General features: G+C 39.0%; 1 protein-coding gene across 1 annotated transcript in view; it reads left to right on the top strand.

Annotated features, from left to right (window-relative positions):
* Nucleotides 1-23,450, top strand: part of CUNH12orf42 (chromosome unknown C12orf42 homolog) — a 172,261-nt gene that overhangs the window by 92,018 nt on the left and 56,793 nt on the right. Inside the window, exon 3 of the mRNA XM_029563331.1 lies at nucleotides 12,434-12,530. Within this exon, the coding sequence (XP_029419191.1) occupies nucleotides 12,434-12,530 (97 nt within the window). The remainder of the gene's footprint in view (nucleotides 1-12,433; nucleotides 12,531-23,450) is intronic.

A 23,450-nucleotide genomic window follows, 5' to 3' on the forward strand; every position in this document is an offset into this window, starting at 1 on the left:
CAATGGTAATGTTTATCACCTCTACTAATTAGCATGATGTAAATTTTTATGCTTCCTCCTCAAATATAATACACTTTTAAAAAATTGTTGATTTTGTGTGTGTGTGTGTGTGTGTGTGTGTATCACACAGAACATCCAAAACCATCTTATTCAACTATACACCCACTTCCCAAATGGCACCCTCCCATAGCCTCCCTCCCCCCACTAGAGCCCTTATACTCTGTTATCCCTGCTACTGTCTGCTGTGTTGTCGGCACCCCAACCTGTTCCCCACTACTTGTCCCTCTGGTGAATTTAGTCAGCCTAATAGAGGTCTTTGTTTTAGGAAGGTCAGCTGTTCCTCATCTAGCAGCAATCAGCTGTCAATATTCCTTTAGATAAGATTGGGGTCTGCTGTTTATTTTAAATTTATTATTTTTAATTTATGTATATGTGTGTATTGCCTGCATGTAAGTAAGTGCACCCATGTCGTGCAATGCCCACGGAGGTCAGAAGAAGCTGTTGATCTCCTGGGACTGGAGTTATGGGCAGTTGTTAGCTGCCATATGGGTGCTGGGATTAGAACCCGGGTCTTCTTCAAGAACAACCAGTGTTCTTAACTGCTGAGCCCTCTCCAGCCCCCTATTATTATTATTATTATTTTAACTTTTTAAGACAGAGTCACTCACAGACCTGGAGCTCACCTAGTAGGCTGTGCTGGCTGGCCAGTGAGCCCCAGGGACCTGCCTGCCTTCAGCTCCCCAGTGCTGTGATTACTTCTCCTGGCATTTTTACATGGGCTCTTGGGATTGAACTCATGTTCTCATGCCTGTAAGACAAGCGCTTTACTTACTGAGCCGTATCCCCACAGCACTGTGGAACTCTGGACTCCTTCTTTAATGCAGATAGTTTCTCCTTCTGACTTCTTCTCATTCCTTAATAGTTAACTGGTAAGTTTAGTTACCTGCTGTTAGGCATGATGTCTACACCTGCAAAATGGGCACACTGTACTTAACTTCACAGGATTTGCATTACTTGCAGTGAGTTGATGTATACTGTTTGTTCAGTGTGGTAGAGACTGCCATCAACTTGTGCTATACTTGTGACTCTTCATTAGTGCATCACATCAGGGTTTGAATAAGAGTAAAAGGGCCATAGCCAGGGATTTGGGGATAGGAAATATGCCATTTTTGCTCCTTTTCCCCCCTGGGTTTGTGCCTGCTATTATTAACCATTTTATTGTCTGCTATTAATGCCTTACTATCTTCATAAACATAGTCCTCATGAATCCCCAGAGGCTTGCTAGTCTTATGTGATTTCTAATTCTCAAGAGGCTGCTTTATTACTAAATATGAAAGTAACTAGAAGTAGGTGAAATAGCCCCATGTCCTGTGAAATATGGCTTCTTGTTCTAGTTGCTTTGTGTAAGTAGAAAGGAATCATTAATTTTTACAAGGATAGAAAACAGAAGCAAAGACAATCCAAGATTACATCTTTATAAAAAAGTTTAAAAAATCCACAGGGGCTGGAGAGATGGCTCAGCAGTTAAGAGCACTGACTGCTCTTGCAGAGGACCTGGGTTCAATTTCCAGGACCAACGTGGTGGCTATGAACCACCCTTAACTCCAGTTCCAGGGGAATCTGAAGCCCCCTTCCGACCTCTGTGGCATTGCATGACACAGGTGCACTCACATACATGCAGGCAACACACTCATACACATAAAATAAAAATAATAAATAAAATTTTAAAAATCCGCATTTATTCCTCTGCATGAAATTCAGACTGTGCTATGACTCTTGACATGCTGTCCTATCTGACAGCAGCTGTTTCATCTATAAAGTAATATATGCTGTGAATAAAAAGCCTCATGAAATATTTTTGATCAACAAAACATATTTAACATTGTGCCCAAAGTGACAGAGAAATTGTTTTCACAAAAATGCTATTTCAGCAGTAGGAAAACATGAAAGGAAAAGCTATATCCCCACTGTTAGATATTAGCACATGGTGGGTGCATATGGGACTAGCACCTCTGGAGATGTTGACTTATGAAGGACCCTTAAAGCTACGACTCATTCATAGAATACATTTGTGAGCCCTTTTCCCCACAAAGGACGTGCCCATTAGTGAGGCTGTTAACACAAGTAGATTTGTTATAAAGAAAAAGGTAGATATGTAAAAATTATATTAAAAATTTTTCATTAATAATTACTTTCTATTTGTATGGAGAGTAATAACATAGACTTTATGCTTAGACTGGATTGTTTACCAGTATGACTACCGAAGATGTGATTGTGGATTATTCAGCATGCTTGGTCTGCATGTAACTGAAGACAGAAACCAGAGTTTTTTAAACGGTAAGAGTGAATATGTTGACACACCAGTGTCAAGAACCCCTCTATACTGTATATCTAAGTAGAACCAGGGGATAGGGTTTCTATTGTCACTTACCGTTTGCCCACCTAAAAGTTGAACACTTTGGCCCAACAATGGCCCAAAGACTAGAAGAAGGAAAAGGGGCACTTTGTAGAAATCATTGAGGTCTACCTGAGAAACACAGATTTCTACGTATTTAATGACTATATTGTTTTGGGTTTGGAGCTGTGTACCCTGCTGCTAATGCCATTGTGATAAAAGTTCTAAATACATTGGTCTGTGATGTGACATATTTAAAGTACATGAATGTGCTCCTAAGTAGCTGCAAATAGATATTTTAAATTTTTTAATTTTTGAGAATTTTATACATGATTATTTTACTTGCATTATTTCCATCCCTCCCTGTCCCCCTCCAACTCCTCTCATGTCCTCTCCCCCAGTCCCTCTCAATTTCTTGTCCTCTTTTTTGATTATCATTTTACATATAAATACACACATTTATAAACCCACGTATATAATGCGCTGAGTCCGTTTAGAGGTGCTCATGTGTACTTGTGTTTAGGGCTGCCCACTTGGGGTTAGACAGCCTCTCAGGTTATCTAGTGAGTCCCTGGGGAAAACTGCTTCTCCCTCCATCAGCATCTATTGATTGCCTGGAGCTCTTCAACTTGAGGTGGGATGCCATGATATTTCCCCATCCACCTTGGCATGTAAACTGGTTTTGTCGTTATGCAGATCTTGTTAGCCTACCATACTAAGGAGAATTTATCAGCACAGCTTCCCTATCACATTTAGAATTCATTGACTATCAGCAGGTGTCTTTCCCCTCTGGCTCTTACATTCTTTCTGTCCTCTTTTCCATGATGTTCCCCGAGCCTTAGGTGTAGAGGTTGCATTGTAGATGTGTCACTTAGGGTCGGGCACCTCAGTCACTTATTCTCTGCATTTGACTACTTGTGGAACTTTGTAATAGTCTCCACCAAGATTCTATCTTTTAGCCAGAATTAAATAACTAATAAATTCAATAATTAGTGAATTGTTGGCACGTGCCATGAAACAGTTTTACCACTAGTTGGAGCTCTTAAATATATGTATTCAGCTGTAACTCTGCCAGACCATTCTAAATTATCTGTGAATGCTGTCATTGAGATGTTGCAACTATTCAAACAGATAGGGACTATTTCCCTCATTTTCAGATGTGGAAACAGAGGCAATGAAAGCTTAATCAGTTTTCTCATGTGGTAGATCTAGGATTTAATGTGGGCAGTGTAGCCCCAAGATTTGTGCCGATGTGCATTGCTTCTCTGAACTGGTGAGAATCCATTTTTTAAAAAAATTTATTTATTATTTTTATTTTATGCGTATGCATGTATTGACTGCGTGTAGGTAAGTGCACCTGTGTCGTGCAATGCCTGTGGAGGACAGAAGAGGATCCCCTGGAGCTGGAGTTATGGATAGTTGTTAGCTGCCATGTTGGTGTTGGGATTCGAATCTGGGTCTTCTGCAAGAACAACCAGTGTTCTTAACCGCTGAGCCATCTCTCCGGCCCCAAGAATCCCTATTTATAATTTTTGATGTCACTGTTATATTTTGACTTTTGTTTTCCATCTCTCTAAATCATTATTTCTGCAATTATTTTGACATTTTTATTCTGTGAAATTTGTGCTTCCAATTGTTGGCTCAACGTGCTTATTTCTGTGCAGGATGGCATTTCCCAAAGTTCTGTCAGATCCCTCATTCTGTCTCCAGGACCATGGGACATAGGCAGGGAACAGAACATATTTTCAAACTGACTCCTGCTCGGCAGAGAGATTAGTGATTTTGTTCTCCTGGAGGAGCTGATCGCTTGGCCCAAGCCAGCAGTGAAGCTTTCTGATGTACCCCAGCATCACTGCCCTTTGCTTCAAGATGTTGTCTGATTGAATGTTAGTGTTATGCAGGTAGCCTGAGTATAGATCACAGGGATTCAATTCTGGAAGCCCTGAATGATCTTATCTGCCCATTAGAAGTCTGAGAGCTAAAGCCAGCTCTAATTATGAGGGTGAATAAAACCAACTATTCTCTGTAAAATTTTGGGAGTCTAAGTTATTTAGCCTTTATCTATCATTCTCCTCATATGCAAAGTGTAGTAAATAGAATTCTGTCATTTTACAAGGTTATTATGAGGAATTGATGATTTAAAATATCTAAAGTGTTTAGAGCAATACTTGGCCCACAGAAAGTACTCAATTGTATTAGTTGCTTTTGGTAACTAGTGAACAAGGAAACAAAATCTATTGTTAAAGTGAAAAATAGAGTAAAAATTTATAGCTAAGGGCATATCATTTTTTTCCTCCCAAAAGTAGTTGCTAAAAAGGACAAACATCTCCATGCTTCATAAAAGTTGCTTCTTTTATGATTTTCAGAATCTCAGCAAATTTTCCTTGAACATTTTACAACCAGATTTTGTCATCCTTCACTTAGATTTTGTTTCATGTACCTGATTTCCAGTTCCTAGTTCAAATCATCATTCTGCGCTGGGTCCCCAGCATTTCTTTTTGAGATAGATATTCACATTGCTTGCATTTGGCAGAACTCCCTCTGATACTCTTCTTGCTTTTGTCAGAGAGAGTTATTCAAGTTTCAGATTTTTTTCTATTTGACAGTAGAAAGCTTTTGCTTATCAATGGTGTAAGACTAAGAAATATATGGAGGAAAACCACATCCTGCAGAAGCTTAGCATATGTTTGTGTAATGACCTTGTTAGATAACTCCAAGTCCCCTCTGGTAAATTTCCTATTAAAATTCTGGCTCATCTGCTTCTTACTTGTTAGAAATAACTTTCACCAGAGGAAATCGGGCAGAAAACCTTGCCAGTGTGCTTAACTTCTTGTCCTTTAAGAAATTATACTTTGATTTTTAGAGGTTTGATTTGCCAGATAATAAAATTATCATGGTGGAACAAGCCATAGAAATAATAAGTATAATAATTCTTCTTTGCCTATTGTGTACCCTTGCTATTCATAAATTTTAGGGCCTTAGATATTAGATACACTTACGTAAGGCCTCACGAACGGTAATTATCTTTTGGCCAAAGAAAAAGCCCAAACGAATGCTAAGCTGCATTATCGCTTGGCTTCTGACATGTGCTGATAATCAGATTTTCTTGCTTAAATCCATGGTGCTTGAACAATGCTACCCACTGTCTGTGCTTCCCGATATTACCCTTAATTAGAAAGAACAGAAACACAAATCTGAATTATTTCAAAATCTGGTTTCCATGGTCGGTGGTTTGAAGGGCTTAACTTTATTATAAATAAACCTGGTTTTATTGACTAATGAAATCTGAAATGTGAAGCCTGGGCTACGGGGGAGTGTAGTACTCTGATGTTTACACATCCAAATACCCAGTGCAGGCAAGTGTTTTGTAATAAATCATTAGATAATTGAATTATGATTCCTTTGTCCAAGTAGGATCCAAACCCCAGCACTAAGGAGATCCTAGAAGGAACTGAAGTTTATGACTTCTTGAGAAGCAACCTCTTTAGGTTTAATTATATGTCTCAGTAGTTATCAAAGAGATCTTAACCTATTTTATATTTTCCTACACTTTATTTTTTTCCTTCTGAAGATAGGAGCACGTGGTTATAAAGTGTGTGAAGGTCTATCCCTGCACACATGTGCATCCTTAGTGTTTTTGTTCACAAATATTCACAATGGTCTTGTGAATAGTGCACATCTGAGCAAGGCAGATGACGAGATGGGAGAGCAGTTACATTTTTATTTGTGGTTTTATAAAAAGAAGACTAACAATAGGTAAGTAAACCTGACCCCATTTGAAAGCCCAATTCATAAGGAAGTATAGATAATAACCTTGCACATCTAGACAGCATTAGGACATGAACTTCTAGATCTACTGGCACATATAGGATCTCAGATACTACTAAGAATTGACCTCATATATGTCATAGATGTTCTCCAGTTTCCCCTTCCACAGTGAGGACCCAAGCGTCTCTGTGTATCTAAACTGTTGCCCTGATCTCGTTTATTCTCCGTTTTAGTGCTTTTCTAACACCTCTTATTTTCCTTTGCAAGAACTGCCTTTTCCTTTTCAAATTTTATTGATATTTTTGTCCCATTCTTGCTTCCTTAGCTCCTCTATACTTGACACTTTGTAGTTGTTAAGTTCCCAGGAAAACGTTCACAACAATTGGAATTGCTCTTAAATCCCACTCTCCAGATGAGAATATTGAAACTTAGAGAGGATCACATATCCTGTGAATGGTGGAGGTGGAATTCCAGTGGAAAACAACAGTGATTTATTCCAAACCCCATGATCTGGAACACTGTGTTACATCTCCCCGTCAAGCTGTGTGGTAGCTTCTTTCAGATGTTCATTGTCTTCACTGCTGTTCTATCCGTGGTTGGGGTAGAAGCCCTTCTCTCTCCCATCACCAGGGACCAGGCTGAATATGTTTGGGGGTCTAGGCTCCTGTGATTTAAAGTGGTTTACTATGGGGCTAGATATTTGCCTTGGCTGGTACTGGTGGGGTAGGAAGTATCACCTTTACTATTTCCATAGGGAAAAGTCATAGAGACTAGTTGCTTATGGTGTCTGAAGATGGCCTTTGAAACATCTGGCTAGAAACTATGATAAGAATGTCTTCAGGAAAAAGCAGTCTAACTTAGACAGTGAAGATACTTGAGGGGCATACAAATACACATTGTAGATTACCCACACTCACATATCTCCTTTTCTTCTCCTCAAATCCCAAGAAACTAACGGTATACTAGAGCCTTGTAAATGGCATACTGCACATAGGTTGTAGGTATGTAGAAATATTGATGTCATTAGCCTTCTTAGAGCCCTGTGGTGCCTAGGATGACCGTGTCAGGTCAAGCCAGTTACTCTTTCTCTTCCAGACTCCATTGGGTTAGCTCAATGACCCTTGTAAGGCCTATATACTTTTATTTTTGTCTCATATGATTTTGGAAAAGATTGAGAAGTACTGCTTTAAAATAATGCATTCCTTTTGAAGGATAAAGGCACTATATGTGAAGTGGTCAGATTCATTAATTCTTTAAAAGCTGTAAAAGTTGTTAAAAATTAATAACTGGCAACAGGATAGACTCCCAACATATGTCTATACAGGGACCTGACATGGAGAAATATTGGTTCATGCTATACCCCTAGAAAACCTGCATCCTGAAGGTTCTTTATGTTTACTAATCAGCAAAGTGGGGTATAAGACTTAAAATGAGACTGGCGAGGACCTGGATACCAAGTTCCATCACCCGTGGCTCACTCTGAAGAGTCAGGAGGAGTTATTCACTGGAGAAAAAAATAGAAGGCTCAGGAATGATGAAGGTACCAAAGAGTGGTTTTTTGAAATTTTTATAGTGGCCTTGAAGTTTATACAGGGACCCCGAGGCCATGTCCTCCTGCTCTGTTTCCAGAATGCTTTCAGCCTGGTGAATATGTCCCAGTTTGGATATATTCCCAGTTTGGAAAACAACAAACAAAGAAACAAACAGACACCAAATCAGAGAATTGTCCTTTGTACTGAGCACTGGAGAATCTGTCACTGGAAAGTCAGGCTTACTGTCTTTCAGTGATGTTGTAAAGCGTGCTACATTGCCTACCCGTGTGAGTTAAGGGCTTAGAGCTAGGTTGTTAGTGTATCACTATAAAAAGTGAGTGGCTTGCTATGAAATAGTGTCTTCTGAACATGGCAGGGACGCTGCACTCATGAACCTCCAACAATACGGTTACCTGCACAAGACTCATCAGTCAACATCCCAGCATGGATGGGGGAAGGGAACACAAAGCCCATCTACAGTTGAAAAAGCTACAGGCAGTCTATAGTTGCTGAGGGACAAGCCTCCTGATAGGTTGCTCATGCCCAGGTAGTCAGCCTTATACCCCAAGTACATATAAGCAACATGAACTGAACTCAGCAGTTTCCATCTATAGCAATAATAATTACAGAGGAAGAGGACATGGATTTGAGAGGGAAATGTGTGTGAGGGGCATAGGAAGAGTTAGAGGAAGGAGGAAAAGGTAGATATGATGAAAATACATTACATTCAGGTATGAAAGTCTAAAGAAATAAAAATAAAAAATAAAATTAAAAAAAAGCACATGGGTAGTCAAGGCTCTTCAGGTCCCTGAGAGGTCTTAAACATGGGTGGGATAAGCTGAAATACACAGAGGAGAGTTCAGGAAAACAAGTACGACACCCACACAAATTTAACCCCAATGAGGCAAACCTAGATCCCACACCAAAACACCCAGAAACAAGAGAATACAGAATGTATATAACAGAACACTAAGATGTCACCTTTTAAAAAGAAGAGACAATGTGAATGAGAAATTCACACTGGAAGTGAAATATAGGGTAAATCATGGAAGAGGGCAAACCTAGGAAGTCTTTAGTAGAGAGAAAAACTTAAAGTGAAAAATGAGGGATAGAACAGAGGGAGGATGAGGGAGAGAAATGGTGTGTGTGTGGGGGGCAGGGGAGAAACAGAAAGAATGTGAATTACTTTCACAACAGCAACAAAACATCCATGGAAGAAATTTCCTAAAATCTGCAAAACAGGAATTTCCAGTTTGAAAGGGCTGGTTTGAATGCCCAGCACAATAAAAGAAAACCCACAGTTAAGGCACTTTATTGTGAAATTTATGTCAATAGTGACAAAGAGCTCACAAAAGTTTTCAGAGATATATGCAAAGAATACAAATAAAATAAACATCTACCAGGCAGATCACAAAAGAACATGAATCAGAATGGTACCATGTGACACCAGCTTTGGATGCCAAACATTAGAGGGAGTCACAAAAGTATGTATGCATTGTGCGATTTTCTAACTCTAGACAATGTGCACATTAAATAATAATAGATATTTTATTTTCTGGCCATATGGTCAGATATTAATCTCAGGTATTTTAAGCTGTGGTAGGAAATTATCTTCCAGGATAGAGAGGCTACTTCCAAATGCCTTAGGTAAGAGATGCAGAATTTCATCCACTTGGTACATTTCCCTTGCCCATTTGACTGTGAGAATTTAAGACTTATTTTGAAAAAAACACTATATAGATACCATCAGGGTAAGTAAATAAGTTGTGGGTCTCAGAGCAAAATGAAAATGTCAGCAATTAATGATAATAAAATATAAAGCTGTTACCTTTAAAGTATCTTACTACTAATAAAATGTCAGATAGATAATAGCAACCTATGAGTATCAAAATGAACTTACAACATGAAAAACTGATGTTTTGATGTCATTTTTCATAATTCAGGAAATAATAATAGCTCATTAATGTGATGTGTTAATTGTTCATACGGTCTTTTCCTGGATTGTTTTCCACAAACATGAGATCATTATACTTCATGCTTTTTAGAAATTTCATTTTCAGTATTGTAATTTCTGATAAGGTTTAATGAGAAGAGTCTCTCTTACTGATACAGTTGTTACCCACACTGTTAAGAGTATTTTACAGATTCTGACAAGAGTGGGATAGATTGCTGAGAAATTGTTTTAAATATAAATTTTGGTACAAATCCATTTCACATGATCTGAATTTCATGTCAAGTGTAGCTGTGAAACCTGAAAGCAGCTTCATGAATTGTCTGTAAATCAAAACACCTTGTTGTTGGGCATGAGGTGTGTGCCTTTAATCCCAGCCCTCAGGAGGCAGAGGCAGGCAAGATCTCTGTGAAATCAAGACCAACCTGGTCCGCATAGTGACTTCCAGGTGGGCTGGGACTAGGCAGACCCTGTCAAAACAGAACAACAACAACAAAAAACCCCAAACCAAATCAAACTAAACCAAACCAAACCAAACCAAACGACTTTGTTATTCCATCCCTAATGGAATTAGAGTGTACCTGAGGAGTGCTGCTTCAGTTCTTTACTATAGGGCTCACTACACATATAACAAAACTTACCTCCTTATTGTAGGTATAAGTAAGCATTCTCTTCTATTTGGGGGAGAAGTAGATTATCTATGGCTAATATGGTAATTATGGCAAACTGAGTATCATCTTTACCTGAGTCAATCTTTAACAGAACTGGTCAGTATTACCTAGAGTGAGATGAACTTCCATGAGCATAGTCTTCTTTTTTAACCCTCTTACAAATACAGTGCAGCAGGTACCAGGAAGAACGAGTATTCCATCCACTTCAATCTGTCTTATCAGACAAGCCAAGAGTTATTTGCTTTGCTGTGGTTAGAAAGCTGCAGGAGTCAGCCTCTGCAGTCCCTCACTGTGAAACTTTCACTCAGAGAGTTTCAACAAAATCTCACAATTTGCCATTGGTTCTGAACTTAAATTCCCCCAACCAATAGAATGCAGTGTATTAATATGCTCAAATACAAGTATTTGTTTTATCCAAAGTGTATGGATCCCAAATTGTAGTGTGTATTTCCAAATTCATAAAGGCATAACAAAAGTAAAATGAAAGTAAAACATGACAGACACCCTTCTGAGTGGTGGGGGTAGGCTTAGGGTAGGGGCTAAATATTTAGCCACAGATTACTTGTCTCTCAACTCTACTGTTGAGAGAGTGTCTCCATTGATCACAACACTTGGTGGCAGTGATTTTGCTATAACTCAATAGTGCACATGACTCAGTGGTAAAGGATTAAGAGCTGTGGTTAAGACTACAGGGTGTGATCCTACTATGCCAAATAAATATCCTTCCTATAGAAGAAATAATTGTTTAATTCAACATTTCTATTTAGATCCTTGAATTTGTATTCTAAGGGGCTACTCTCAATCATGAAATTCCATTCCTATTTTTTGTATTATTATCGTTTAGGTCCTAATGCTCCATTAAAGAATGATTATAGATTTCTGTAAAAAAAAAACCCCACCAAAACCAAAAAGCCACCTTTCTGCTGAATAATAAGGTTGCTGCAGAAATTCCCTGGTTTTGCTTTTGGGCTGCATTTCCCATGACCCCAGCGGAGATGTCCAGGTACAGGAGCTCCAATTTCTTGTTCCGTCCTTCTGTGTCCTTTAATTACAGTTGCTGTAGGTGACCTGAAGCTGCTGTTTCCCTTATGTAATGCCAAGAGAGAAAGAAAATATGATTTCAGTGGTTACTGTAGTTAGAATGGTTCCTAAAGCCAGGCTAGAGGACCACAATGAGCTTGGCAAACAAACAGTTGAAAAGTACAGGTGCTGGGAGTGTGCACAGCCCCAAGATCAACATGACTTAGGAGGAGAGGGGGGTGGATAACAAAGAAAGGTGCTTTTCATTCAGAGAAATTTGTTTTTTTTTTGTTTGTTTTTTTCAATATTTGCGATCTGCAGCCGATAACGCATGAGGCCACTTGGCATTATTTCTTGACAAAGGGGAGGGAGGGCTGGCGTAATGAGCAGATGCCTGAGCGGCCTGTGGCGTGAGGTCCACCATTTGTCAAGAAGATCAATATTGACTGCTCTTGTATCTTTGTGGTGAACGTTTGTTCTTCTTTTTAAAAAAGGAGGGACGTGTGCTAAAAAATATAGAGCCCATACTTGACTTTAAGCAGTGAATCAAGGGAAAGCACAAAGTCTTCTCAGAGAAGAGTCAATGTCCCTTCCCCTTCCCAATAATGAGATTCCCTTTTTCAGGGAGTAAAGTTCCTTCAGCCCTTGTCACTGGAAGCCCTTTCTCTGTTCATTCTTTATCATTCCATCTGAGTCCTACATTGATGAAAAATACAGTTTGAATGTAGCATTGCATTTCAAAGTATGCTTTGAACCATCAGTCAGTTCCATTCAGTTTTATTCCACATAGACCAATAAGACCTCATGTCTTATGTAGAAAGAACTATGATAGGCACTGGACCATGAAGGTGAGAGGCAGGGCATAGATATAACTCCTGTAGCTTTTGATGCTTCAACTTCCCTAGATTTCCATATTTAGGTTGCAGAGAAGACAGTCTTGTGACATGGGGGCAGAAGAGGAGGTGGGGAGTCTGGTTTATGACTAGCTTTCTGTTCCACAGCAAGTATTTTGCATTAAGTTCTTTACATCAAATTGTGGTCTACATCCTTAATGAGCTTAATTTTGTTTTATTTATTTTCCTCCTTTGCCTTACAGCACATCCCTCAGTATGAAAGAACAGCTTTTCCCTGCTCCAGATTCATTAGTCACATGAAGAGGTACTCTGCATCACGTAATTTCCTGCCTTTTCCAGGTAAATTAAGAAACAATCCCATGAAATACCATGGACCTCAGCTCTGAAGATCCTGATATACTGAATTTTTAAGTCATACATTTTTCAGATAGTGATATTGGCAATTTTTATTCATTCTTTGTATTTTGAAAAGAATTAAGATGTCAGCATTTACTTTTATTAGATTACATCAATTGTCTGAAACTAAATGGCTAAAAGTCTATATGATTCTTTGTATAATGTTAATGAGAGTAGGATAGATACAAATCCATTTTGATATGAGCCACCAAAACCCTGAAGTATTAAACCCATACTTCAGTTGTCTTTCAGTATCCACAAGGGACTGGTTCTGAGTTCCCTTTCCTATGGGACTATGGAAATCAGAGCTGCCTAGAAGAGAGAAAAGCCATAGTGAGTCTGGTTGATAGGTGATGGGGAACCATTGTTTTTAAATCATTTTTTTCAAAGTGATGTGATTTAGTTGTATCCAGCAGTTAAAGACCGTGGTTGAAAGGTTAAGGCCGGAAAGAGGAAAACAACTTTTGAGGCTATTACAATCATCTAGGAAAAAAATGACCAGAGCATGGAGTATTCATAGAGGGAAAGAACCAGGAGAGATGTGTAAGAGGTGGCGTTCACAGGACATTGTCATGGATTAAAGACAAGGACCGAGACAGAAGTCAGATTTGGTGTAGAGTTTATTTAACCATCAACTCAGTAAGAGATGACTGAACACCCATCATGTGGCTGGTACCAGGCTGGTTTTTGGAAACACGAAAGTGAACAAGACAGACAACTTTCCCGACCTCTTGGAATGTGCCTTTTGAGGAAGGCAAAAACTAGTAGGTGAACAAGTAAATAATTAAGTTTACTATAAAAGCTATGAAGAAAAATAGTAGGTAAGTGTTTATGTCCCTTCACAATCAGTGCCTCCCCAGCTCCAGCCCCTGATGACTGCCAGGCTATTTAATGTCCTCACAGTTTTATCATTTTCAGAATGCCATGCCAATGAAATTATTTGATACATAACTTCTTAAACCTAACTCCTTTCATTAAGCACAAAACATTTGAGATTCATTCTGTTAGTGTTGAATAATATTCCATTGTATGGATTTTCCACAGTTTCTCCAGTTATCTGATAAATAATGTGGGGTTTGTTTCACCTTCTTTTTGTTTTTGTTTTGGAGGTTTTGTTGAGGTGGCTGGATTGTTCTATGTCTTAATTGTGTTAATGATTACAGATCTGCCTATTTGGTGAGACAGAGGGACAATAAGCAGTGAATTTTACTCCATGTAAATGTTTCATCAGTAAAACTCATTAAAACAGCTTATATAACCCAGGAAATACAAGGGTGAATGCGCTCCTTAACATATGGAGATCAGGGAAATTGACATATCTATTTCCTATGTTTTTTTTTGTGAAAAAATGTGGCAAGATAGTTGAAGTTCATGGAACAGTACCTAGAGCTTATCAAATGTCCAGTAATTATCATTATTGTTTTAACATTCAAAAGCAGTCATGCATTTCAAAAGAAGGAAAAGATAGTTGGCATCATGTGCTAAAGAACAAGAAATACGGAATGTAACAATATACATTCATTTTCACTGCTGATGTCTTGGTTCCATTGGGAAGAGCAGCTATAAAGTATACAGGGCTTAAGCCAGGCTGCTGAGACTTAGTGTAAAAAGAGGAGATGCAGCCACTGATGGCACAGCGCTGGCTTAATTATTAGATATATGATCTTGTACAAATGGCTTAACCTCACTGGGCCAGTCTCCTCTGCTCTAAACCAAGGGGAAGAGGAGACTGGGTGACCTAATCTACACTTAAAAATATTTTTCAAGTATAACAGATGAGAATCTGGATAATTAGTCAATAGAGTGTTGTAGAAATGTTTTTTTTTCCAGATAAGAAGGTTAATGACCAATCAGAATTCAGAGCTTTCCATTTCTTGTTTTCCTTCTTTCTATTAATTTCAGACACATACATGCACATGTAAATGCTGATAATAGTGTAGTAAGGTATGCACAGAGAGAGGGGGAGGGAGAGAGGGGGAGAGAGGGATGGAGGAAGGGAGGGAGGGAGGGAGGGAGGGAGGGAGGGAGGGAGGGAGGGAGAGAGAGAGAGAGAAACATAAATCACATTCTTCAGAGATTCATATGGCAAGACTGTAGGTACGTTGCCTCTGCCATAGACCAGGAATTCAATGACACTTGTGAATTCCAGTTGAGAATCACATAAATTCATCAGGGTGAGTGTCTTCAAATAGGGAGGTTGGGAATTCATCTAAAGGCCAACGTAGCTGCCTGAGAATGAGTTCTATGATACAGTTCAACAAGTATGTATTAAGTGCTTACTCTGCATCAAGTCCCTGTATTGGGTACTAGTGGCAGCCCCAGGAAAAATATAAAGCCTTAAAGATGTAGGGGAGTGAAAAATTATTCTAACAGGGAGATCTCTGAAGCTTTTAGCTTCCTGATGAACTATATCCATTAATATTGATTAGGTGATCATAGAATGTTACTGGGAGGCATCCATCTTGGCTGTTGATCCCTGTCTGTGCAGTAGGGTGAGCGACCACAGTGTAGAGAATGTGGTGATGGAAGGAGGAAGGTGTGAGAGAGACCTGGGCACTTGTTCACCTGGAGCCATCTTTCTTTCTAGAACTCAGAGCCAGGCATGTCCCATTCTGCACATGTGCTTTGGAAGGTTTGTGTGCTTCTGGCTCTATGTCACCATTTTGTCTGCACAGCATTGATAATTGCCTCAGCTGAATTCATTCTCTGGAAAAGTCTGACAAAGCTTGGAGAGTCCTGTGCTGAAGGCCAGAGCCATTTCTCAGCGAAGCCTCATGTCTTCTCTCATTTTGCTTCAAAATGTCTTAGTTTGTTTAGATACATATCACGACACTTTTCAGACTCAAGGTGGTATGCTGACAGTGCCTCTCTGGCAATCTCTCTCTCCACTTCCCTGAAGATTTCTTGCTCTTTCTTTGGCCCACCCAAGGGCTCCCATTCCTTTCCCATGAGACCTTATGAGAAAACACTCAGGTTCTGACAGGGGCTTTTGTGGATTACTCATCCAAAAGGAACAGTTCTCACTGGAATCTGGAATACACCCATACTACTTTGTTGCAAAAGAGCTTGGGGTGGGATTTGCCACCTCACCTCTTGGTGAAAAACCACTTTTCATGGGTTGACAACATCTGCATTTGGTGGGGGGAGTACCTTCCAGTTGGTCAGGCTTTGGGAGGAAATGATGCAAATACAAACCCAGGGCTTAGTTCTTGGGGAATTCAGGAAGTATCTCCCAGAAAGGGGGCAGGGGGAGAAGGACATTTGTCAAAGTGCCTGTGCTGCAGGGTCCTCTTGTGAATGGTCTTTCCCCTTTGTGCCAGCCAGATTCTGAAGAGTGAAACTCAGGAACAAAGCGAAGGAGGTACGAGCAAGTGAAAGCAGCAGTGTTTTCTAATCCGTGTGCATCAGAACCACGCAGGTTTTGATTCTGCAGTCTTCCGTAGCATGCTGGATTAATCACATGGATTAATAACACACAGTAGCCTCCGCTCACTGGTGCCTCTTAGCCATTGTGCTTACCCCTCCCCCTCTCTCTTTTTGAATTCTGTGAAACTCGGTGGGAACAAAAGGAAAGGCATTTTGTGAGTAACATAGCAGTTGGTCCATTGGTCCACCCCTCTGGAAGGTAGGCTCCCTGAATCTCCCAGTGTACAAAACCCTTGTTTGTCCCTCCATGGTAACCTCTATGCCTTGTTGAAAACTCAGGGTGCCTTTTTGAGCTTATGTTTTGTGTCATTTTGCTATGAGTGAAAAACAGCACATTGCAATTCTTTACATAACAAATGGGAGCCAGGGTTAAATGAAAGGCATCTGTCAAGGGGAGGCCTAGAGAGGGGTCTTAGCTAGGTGGGTATGTTTGCCTTAACTGTATTTAGCCTGTTTCTTAAACTCATATCTCCCTGTTTTCTGTGATAAGACCAGTTGGACAATATCTAATTAAATAATAACTAACATCTAGTAAACTTGACTATGTGCCAGACATTTCTTAAATCATCATAGAAACCCAATGAGGCAGTTATATAATCATCTGCACTTTTTGGCAACATGGTGAATCGGGAGCTTTCGGTATCTTGTTGGGTTTTTGACACTGTTAAAGTAGTATAGTTGAGACCACTTAGACATGTGAGTTCACTCATGCTAATGTTCTTTCTTGCTTAAGGTCTGTTTGTTTCATTATGCCTTTGAGAATTATATGAAACTTCAAACCTGTGTTTTAATGTTTCTTAGTGCTTTGTGTCTTCTTTAAAGAAATAAGATAACATGGAAAATAATTTCCTATCCCCCACAGAGTTATAATCTGTGAGCTGAAAAACCCTTATTCTAAAAGTCATAGGGAAAAATAACATGGAAGAAGAAATGAATGGAGAATAAGAAAGTAACTACACACAGAGGAGGAAAACAAAGCTTTGAGATACACCAAAATGTCTAGTTACTTGTTTGCTCAGTGCCAATGTGACAGAGCGACCATACTAATTTTTATTTCTTCATAGTCTTTCACATGCTCAGCACCATCTCCTCACCTCCCTTCTCTAGTAAGAATTCTCTTCATCTGCATTAGCCTGCTTTGTTTCTTCTTCAAATTTAGGAGCAAAGAAGCATTCTGCTGGCCATTAGCTCCTTGGCCTTTCTTAAGCACTTCAAAGTCATAGATGAGCAAAGATTCAAAAAATGGAAGAAGAGCAACATCAAAAGCCCAAGAGAAGAAAGATGATAATGTTAAGAGGAAGGAACGGAGACGGGTGCCTGCTGGATCAGAAAGGGGATTTGGGATCGAAGGGGATGAAGAGGAGAAACGGGGGAGCTGTTTATATATGAAGAGAAAGCGTCGGGGGAACTGGAAAGAAGCGGAGAGGAGAGAAAGGGGATGGGAAGGGAAAATGAAGAATTGGGGACAGAGGACTCGTGGCACCTTAGAAATTCAAATGTTCTTAAGTTTTCCCCCCCAGACTAAAATTAAGATTCAAGTTGCTCTTCATCTATTTTTGGATGCCAATTAGAGACCCTTGGGTATATCTAGGCAAGATGGATCACAAGTGGGCGCCTCTTCTTAGAGGTCTCATATCTCAGTCTCCTGGGTGTGGATTTGTGCCCATCACCAAAACATAGGAAATAGTTCTTTCTCTTCAGATATGTGACATGATATGTATTTTTCATTCAAAATTGACGAGTGTGGGGAGGACTTGTGACTGTAGCTGGCATAGTGGTCGGAGGACACGTCCAGTTAATACTCCACCCTTCCTCTGGCTCCTACATTTTTTCCACCAACATCTTCCATAGAAGTCCCTGAGCCTTGGAGGGGGTGATAGGTGTGGGATGATCTTCCTCCCACTGCGGCAAGGTACTGAACTTTTAGGTCTCTGTATCATTGGTTTTCCATGGACTGTTGGTCCATTTCAGTGGGATTCCATCTACTATAAAAACACAAACAGCAAGGGGCAAGAACAAATAAAAAGTGGATGCTATAATAACTTAATCTATGGGCAAATGCTTGGATGTTACTTTAGCAGGTGCATCACATCCATCTAACAAAACAATTGCAGTGGCTTCCCGACTGGGGCCTATATCCTTCCCTGCTACAGGGGGTTGTCTAGTCTACAGTACCAGATGTGTGTTCCATCTCTAGGAGTGGACATTATATTCAATCAAAAATTTGCTGGTTGTACATACATTAGCTGTGCCACTACTGAACCAGCTGGAACATCTTGTTAATTTGCTGGGTATCTACTCTGTGAAAATCAGTAGTGGAAAAAAAACCACGGTCTTTGCTTCCATAGAATTTCCTTCCTGGGGGAGGAGCCAGAAAATGAAACATTAAAATATATTTAAAGAAGGGATAGAGAGATGGTTCAGCAGGTAAAAGCACTGGCTGCTCTTGCAGAGGACATGGGTTTGGTTCCCAGCACCCACATGACAGCTAACAACCATCTATATCTCCATAACTCCAGTTCCAGAGGACCTGACAGTCTGTTCTAACATCTGCAGGCATTGTACAACATGTGTACACTTACATACATGCAGGGAATACACTCATACACATAAAATAAAAAAAAATAAGTAGAATGTTTAATGATATAAAGAGTGTGAGTTCAGACTGTGAAAGGGACTACAGAAGTAAGTGTGGAGCAACTCTTTGAGAAAGTGGTATTTAAACTTGGAGAAGGATGTAGTTAAATCAAGTATTCTGGAAAGAAAGGCATTTTGCTGATTTTTAGGGAAATAGTTTTCTAATAAAATTTGTTCACAGCTCCGTTTTTGAAAATAAAAGTATTCAGACAGATCAGTAGACTTTGTCTGTCTCAACAACAGAGAGAAAATAGACTGGAGAAAAAGGAGATGCTGTGGAGGATACAAGGGATAGTGACCAAAACGCTAACATTTGTGCTCTTCCCGCTATTGGAGCTCCACGAGAGAGTAGAGGGGCTAAAAAAAACGTGAGGGTGTAATGACTGAGAATTTTCTACATTTGGTGAAAAGCATAAACCCACACATTCCAGAAGCTGAGTGAGTTACAAATAGGAGAAACATGAAGAAATCTGTGAAAAGACACAGTAGAATTAAACTCCTGAAGTGAGTCATGGGCAGGGGACTATGCCTGTTGCCAGGGATTAGCCTGCCCTCACCGGAGAAGGTGGACTCTCCTGCACTCTCGCACGTGCTGGTGCTCCTAGATGATAAGAGGGGTTAACATTCTTGCATTGTTAGCATGAGGCTTTTCACTGACCTAGCATTTTATGTGTCATGTCTTTACCTTTTGGGATAGACTGTACAACCACTATTTGTCTCCCTATGCATCCAGGTGGGGGTCAAGGGTGTGAATTATAGTAATATGTGCCCTTTAAATTCAATGTGATTAATAAAAGGATGGATTTGCTTTTTGTTTTAGTTTGGTTTTGCTTAAAATATTTTTAACCCCAAACCTTGTTCTCTTAGGCCTGATGGTGGACAATTAGGTGGGGACAAAACCTCCTTCCTGCTTTTCCATCAACTGGAATTCCTTAATCATCCAATGTATGATTGTGGCTCTATCAGGTCTTGTTCCAACTGCTGTAGCCTGAGGGTTCCTTCTAAAATACACATTGAAAATTAATTTCCAAAGTTCATGTTAATTATATTTGGAGGTAGGGCTTAAAACTGTGAAATTTTGTGCTTAGTATTGGGAAATCTAAATTAACTGTTTGATTATTTCTATTATAAAATAACTATAGCAAGTATGGACAATAGAATCTGAAATTCTGTCATCTTCTTAACTTGATAAAACATCATTTGTGGGCCAGTAAGATGGCTTAGCATCTTACAAAGCCACAACAGCTGCAAAGCCTGATGACCTGAGTTCTATTCCCAGGACCCACGTGGTGAGAAGAGAGAATCTACATCACAGAGTTGTACTCTGACCTCCACATGTGCACTATGCTATACACATACAAGTACACACACACACACAGAGGCACACACACATACACACAAATAAATCAATAATGGAAATGATAAAAAAAACACCTCATTGATGTTTCTAAGGCTTCTCTGGACTCTATGTATATAATTATTATTAGAGTTGCAATCCTAGAGTACGTACAATTTTGATGCTTTGATTTACCATTAAATCAAATCATTTCTCTATATGGCTTCAAAATTCAGTAAAATAAACCTTTATATATCTTATTTTAATGGCTCAATGATGTTGTACCTAGTTGACTTTCTATCATTGAGTTAAGCATTCCTCCTTTAGGGAACATTTAGATTGTATTTATTTATTTATTTATTTATTTATTTATTGTTTTCATGGATAACTACAAGCTTGCCTCTATAAAACTGAAGAACTGTATTGAACTATTGTCCTTGCTTAATAATTAGTAGGATCATAAGCTAATTAACCGTAATGCAGAATCCAAGATTTACAAGCTTCTGCACAGAGGCAAATATAATTTTATGATTAACTAGCTTTATCTTTGAAAGTGGTAATATTAAAAATGCTGCAAGTCCTGGGTGGTGCTTGGGTAATAATGATAAAGACAGTGATAATGATAATGACATCATCAACAGCAGTAATAAAGATAAAATATTTATCGAGCCCTTACTATATACCAGACACGTAAGCACTTTATGTGCACTAATTCATTTGATCCTTGCAACAACCCTATGAGGGAAGATTCATAATTATTCCTATTTTATAGAATAAAAAACATACATAGAAAGTTTATAATTCATAATTATTATAAGCTAATATTTCTAAGGTATGTTAATGATTGTACTAAACTGGTTTACAAGTAATTATCTTTTATTTAATTTTCACCAAATCCTTATGAGGCGTCTAATTTGTATTCTAGTTGTACATGTGACGTATTGGAGGTCAAGGCCAGTAAGGCCAGTGAGTGAGGTAATAATGCTTATAAAACTTAGACTCAAACTCTGTCTGATTGCAACGTAGCTATTAGCTAGTAAACTACACTGTTCTAAAAACTCAACGCAGTGAAGTTGAATGATTTGCCAGTCCTAGAGTGGAACCTCTGTCTCTTATTCCAGGTTAATGTCCTTTACCATAAGTTCTTGTGATTACTTTAATCTTTTTGCACTTCCATTTTCTAAGGTTATTCTCTGGTCCTCTGTCCATACTCACCTCATTCTTCTTTCTGTAGAATTTCTGCTTTTCTAACTTGTTCTTTTCCACGTTCATGGACTACCATGGACAGCTCAAAATCTGTGTCATTTCTTTTAGGGTTGTTAAGAGTTTTCAGCCAGTTGATTTAGTGCCTGTGCTCTACTTCAGAGTCTCAAGAACTAAAGGTTTGATGGAGTCAGTGAGGCATAAGGCTTGTTCAATCATTTGTATCAGGTGTGTGAGTGACATGGTACATACAGTCTGTGGATGGGTTATATTCCCTATGAAAAGAGTACAGGCAACATAGTGACTGATTAGAATCAGGCTAAAATATTAGGGTTTCATAAATAGGAGAAGGAGGGACTACATGGGTCTTGTTTGCTACTGGTGCCTTTGTGGATCAGCCTGTGTGCAGAGTTTTCATGGAAAATTGTGCATGGTAAGGTTCAGTGTCCAGTAGACAGCATTCTTTTGAGCTGTCATCCTGGTAATTTCAACAGCTGTCTTTGCATCAGAACATACATCCAGAAGTGTGAATGAGATCAGTTTTCATCTTTGTGGTTCAGGTTGGGAACACAGTACTGGGGATTGAACCCAGGGTCTTGCACATGCTAGATAAGTACTCTACCACTGAGCTATATCCCCAGTCCTTGGGTTTTTGAGATAGGATCTCATTCTGTAGCTCAGAATGGCCTGGACCTAGAGATATTCCTGCCTCAGTTTCCCAAGTGCAGGGATTACAGATGTTTGCCATCATACCTAGCTGGACTATATCTTGATTCAAGAATCTTTGCTTATTTTTACAGAATGTGTGAATATTTGAGAACCTTCAGCTTCTCCTTATTTTGGTCACATAAAGTGATACTGGACAATATGCTTGAGGTTAGCTACAATTTCTTAGTGGGATTTGAAGATGAAAAAGATAAAAAATTTCATTCTGGATACAGACATTCAGAGCTTATGGATACATTAATTCATAGTGGTTACTATGGTGCCAATTCAGTGTATTTATACCATTAAAACTAATAGCCTCAGAAGGAAACAATCTTCCCATGTTTCAGTTGGGCATTACTAAAATCTCTGGTTTCTGAAATGCATTAAAAAATATGTCAGAAAGTATACTTCAGCTGTCAAGATCATTCAATTATGTAATGACCTTGTAAATATTCTCTTTGAAATAGAAAACTTGCAGTCTATTTTAAAAAAAGTTTTATTTTAGCATGTTTCCCTTTGAAAGCGGTGTGTTAGTTTTGCTATACTGTTATTTTTATCAGAGTACAAAAATTCAATTAAAAGAAATTGATTCTGTGATTTAAATGCTTGCACAAAAATGAAATGAAAATATCAGTCTCCATTTTTTATGGGGACACATTAGGAGAAATTATTGAGAGGGTTATTGGGATAGAAGAGGTTTGCTTTCCTTTGTTAACATTGGAATTTTTTGTGTGAAATCACATTAGTAGCAAACATAGATATTTTGAGAATGGGTGATTCTTTTTGGATTTAGGCTAATTTATACATTCATTTTCAGTTATCTCTCAAATGATGAGGCATGTCTGACGGTTCCTTAGAACTCTGCTCATAGATGCAGTGTATAAGTTATAAAAAATGTGATGATGCAAAAAGTTCTCAAGCTTACTTGATTCTGCTCCTTGTCTGGTTATTTTCTTTTTGACATCTGAAAAGACTGTGGTGACAGGCAATGGACTTTTCCTATCAATATGGAGCCTCAGAAACTTATGTAATCACTCTAATGTAATGCCATCCAGTCATTTCTGCATTTTTATGATTGTGGAGTGAGTTTTTTTCTACAAAAAGTCATGGGAAATGCACATATAATCTTTCAATGTCATCTTTTTATTCTTTAAAGAACTCTAGTGTGTTCTAATTTACGACTTTCTAATTAGCTTTGTTTACCTACCTTCCTTAGTCTGTATAATAGAAGACTAGGGCAGATTGAAGGTTGGATGAGAATTTGTGTATAGAATATCTATATTTGAATATAGAATACTTAGTGCAGTGCCCAGCCTACAGTAGGTATTTGATCACTCTCTGATCACTCTCTGACCAACCCTTTATATGTTAGCAAATTCTATTAGTTTGAAGCATCTTTTTTTTTGTTTTGAGTGTCTGCTGAGTCCTTGAGGTTTTTTACATGCCAAAGTTGCCCAACTAGATACCCCTCCATCTAGAAGATCTGTAGTCACACAGGTGTGCCATCAGATTAACCATCTTGGTGTAGATATGTCCAAACTGTCTGTCTGTCT

Source organism: Nannospalax galili, unplaced genomic scaffold, assembly GCF_000622305.1.
Source record: "Nannospalax galili isolate Female #2095 unplaced genomic scaffold, S.galili_v1.0 scaffold415, whole genome shotgun sequence".
NCBI classification, from domain to species: Eukaryota; Metazoa; Chordata; class Mammalia; order Rodentia; family Spalacidae; genus Nannospalax; species Nannospalax galili.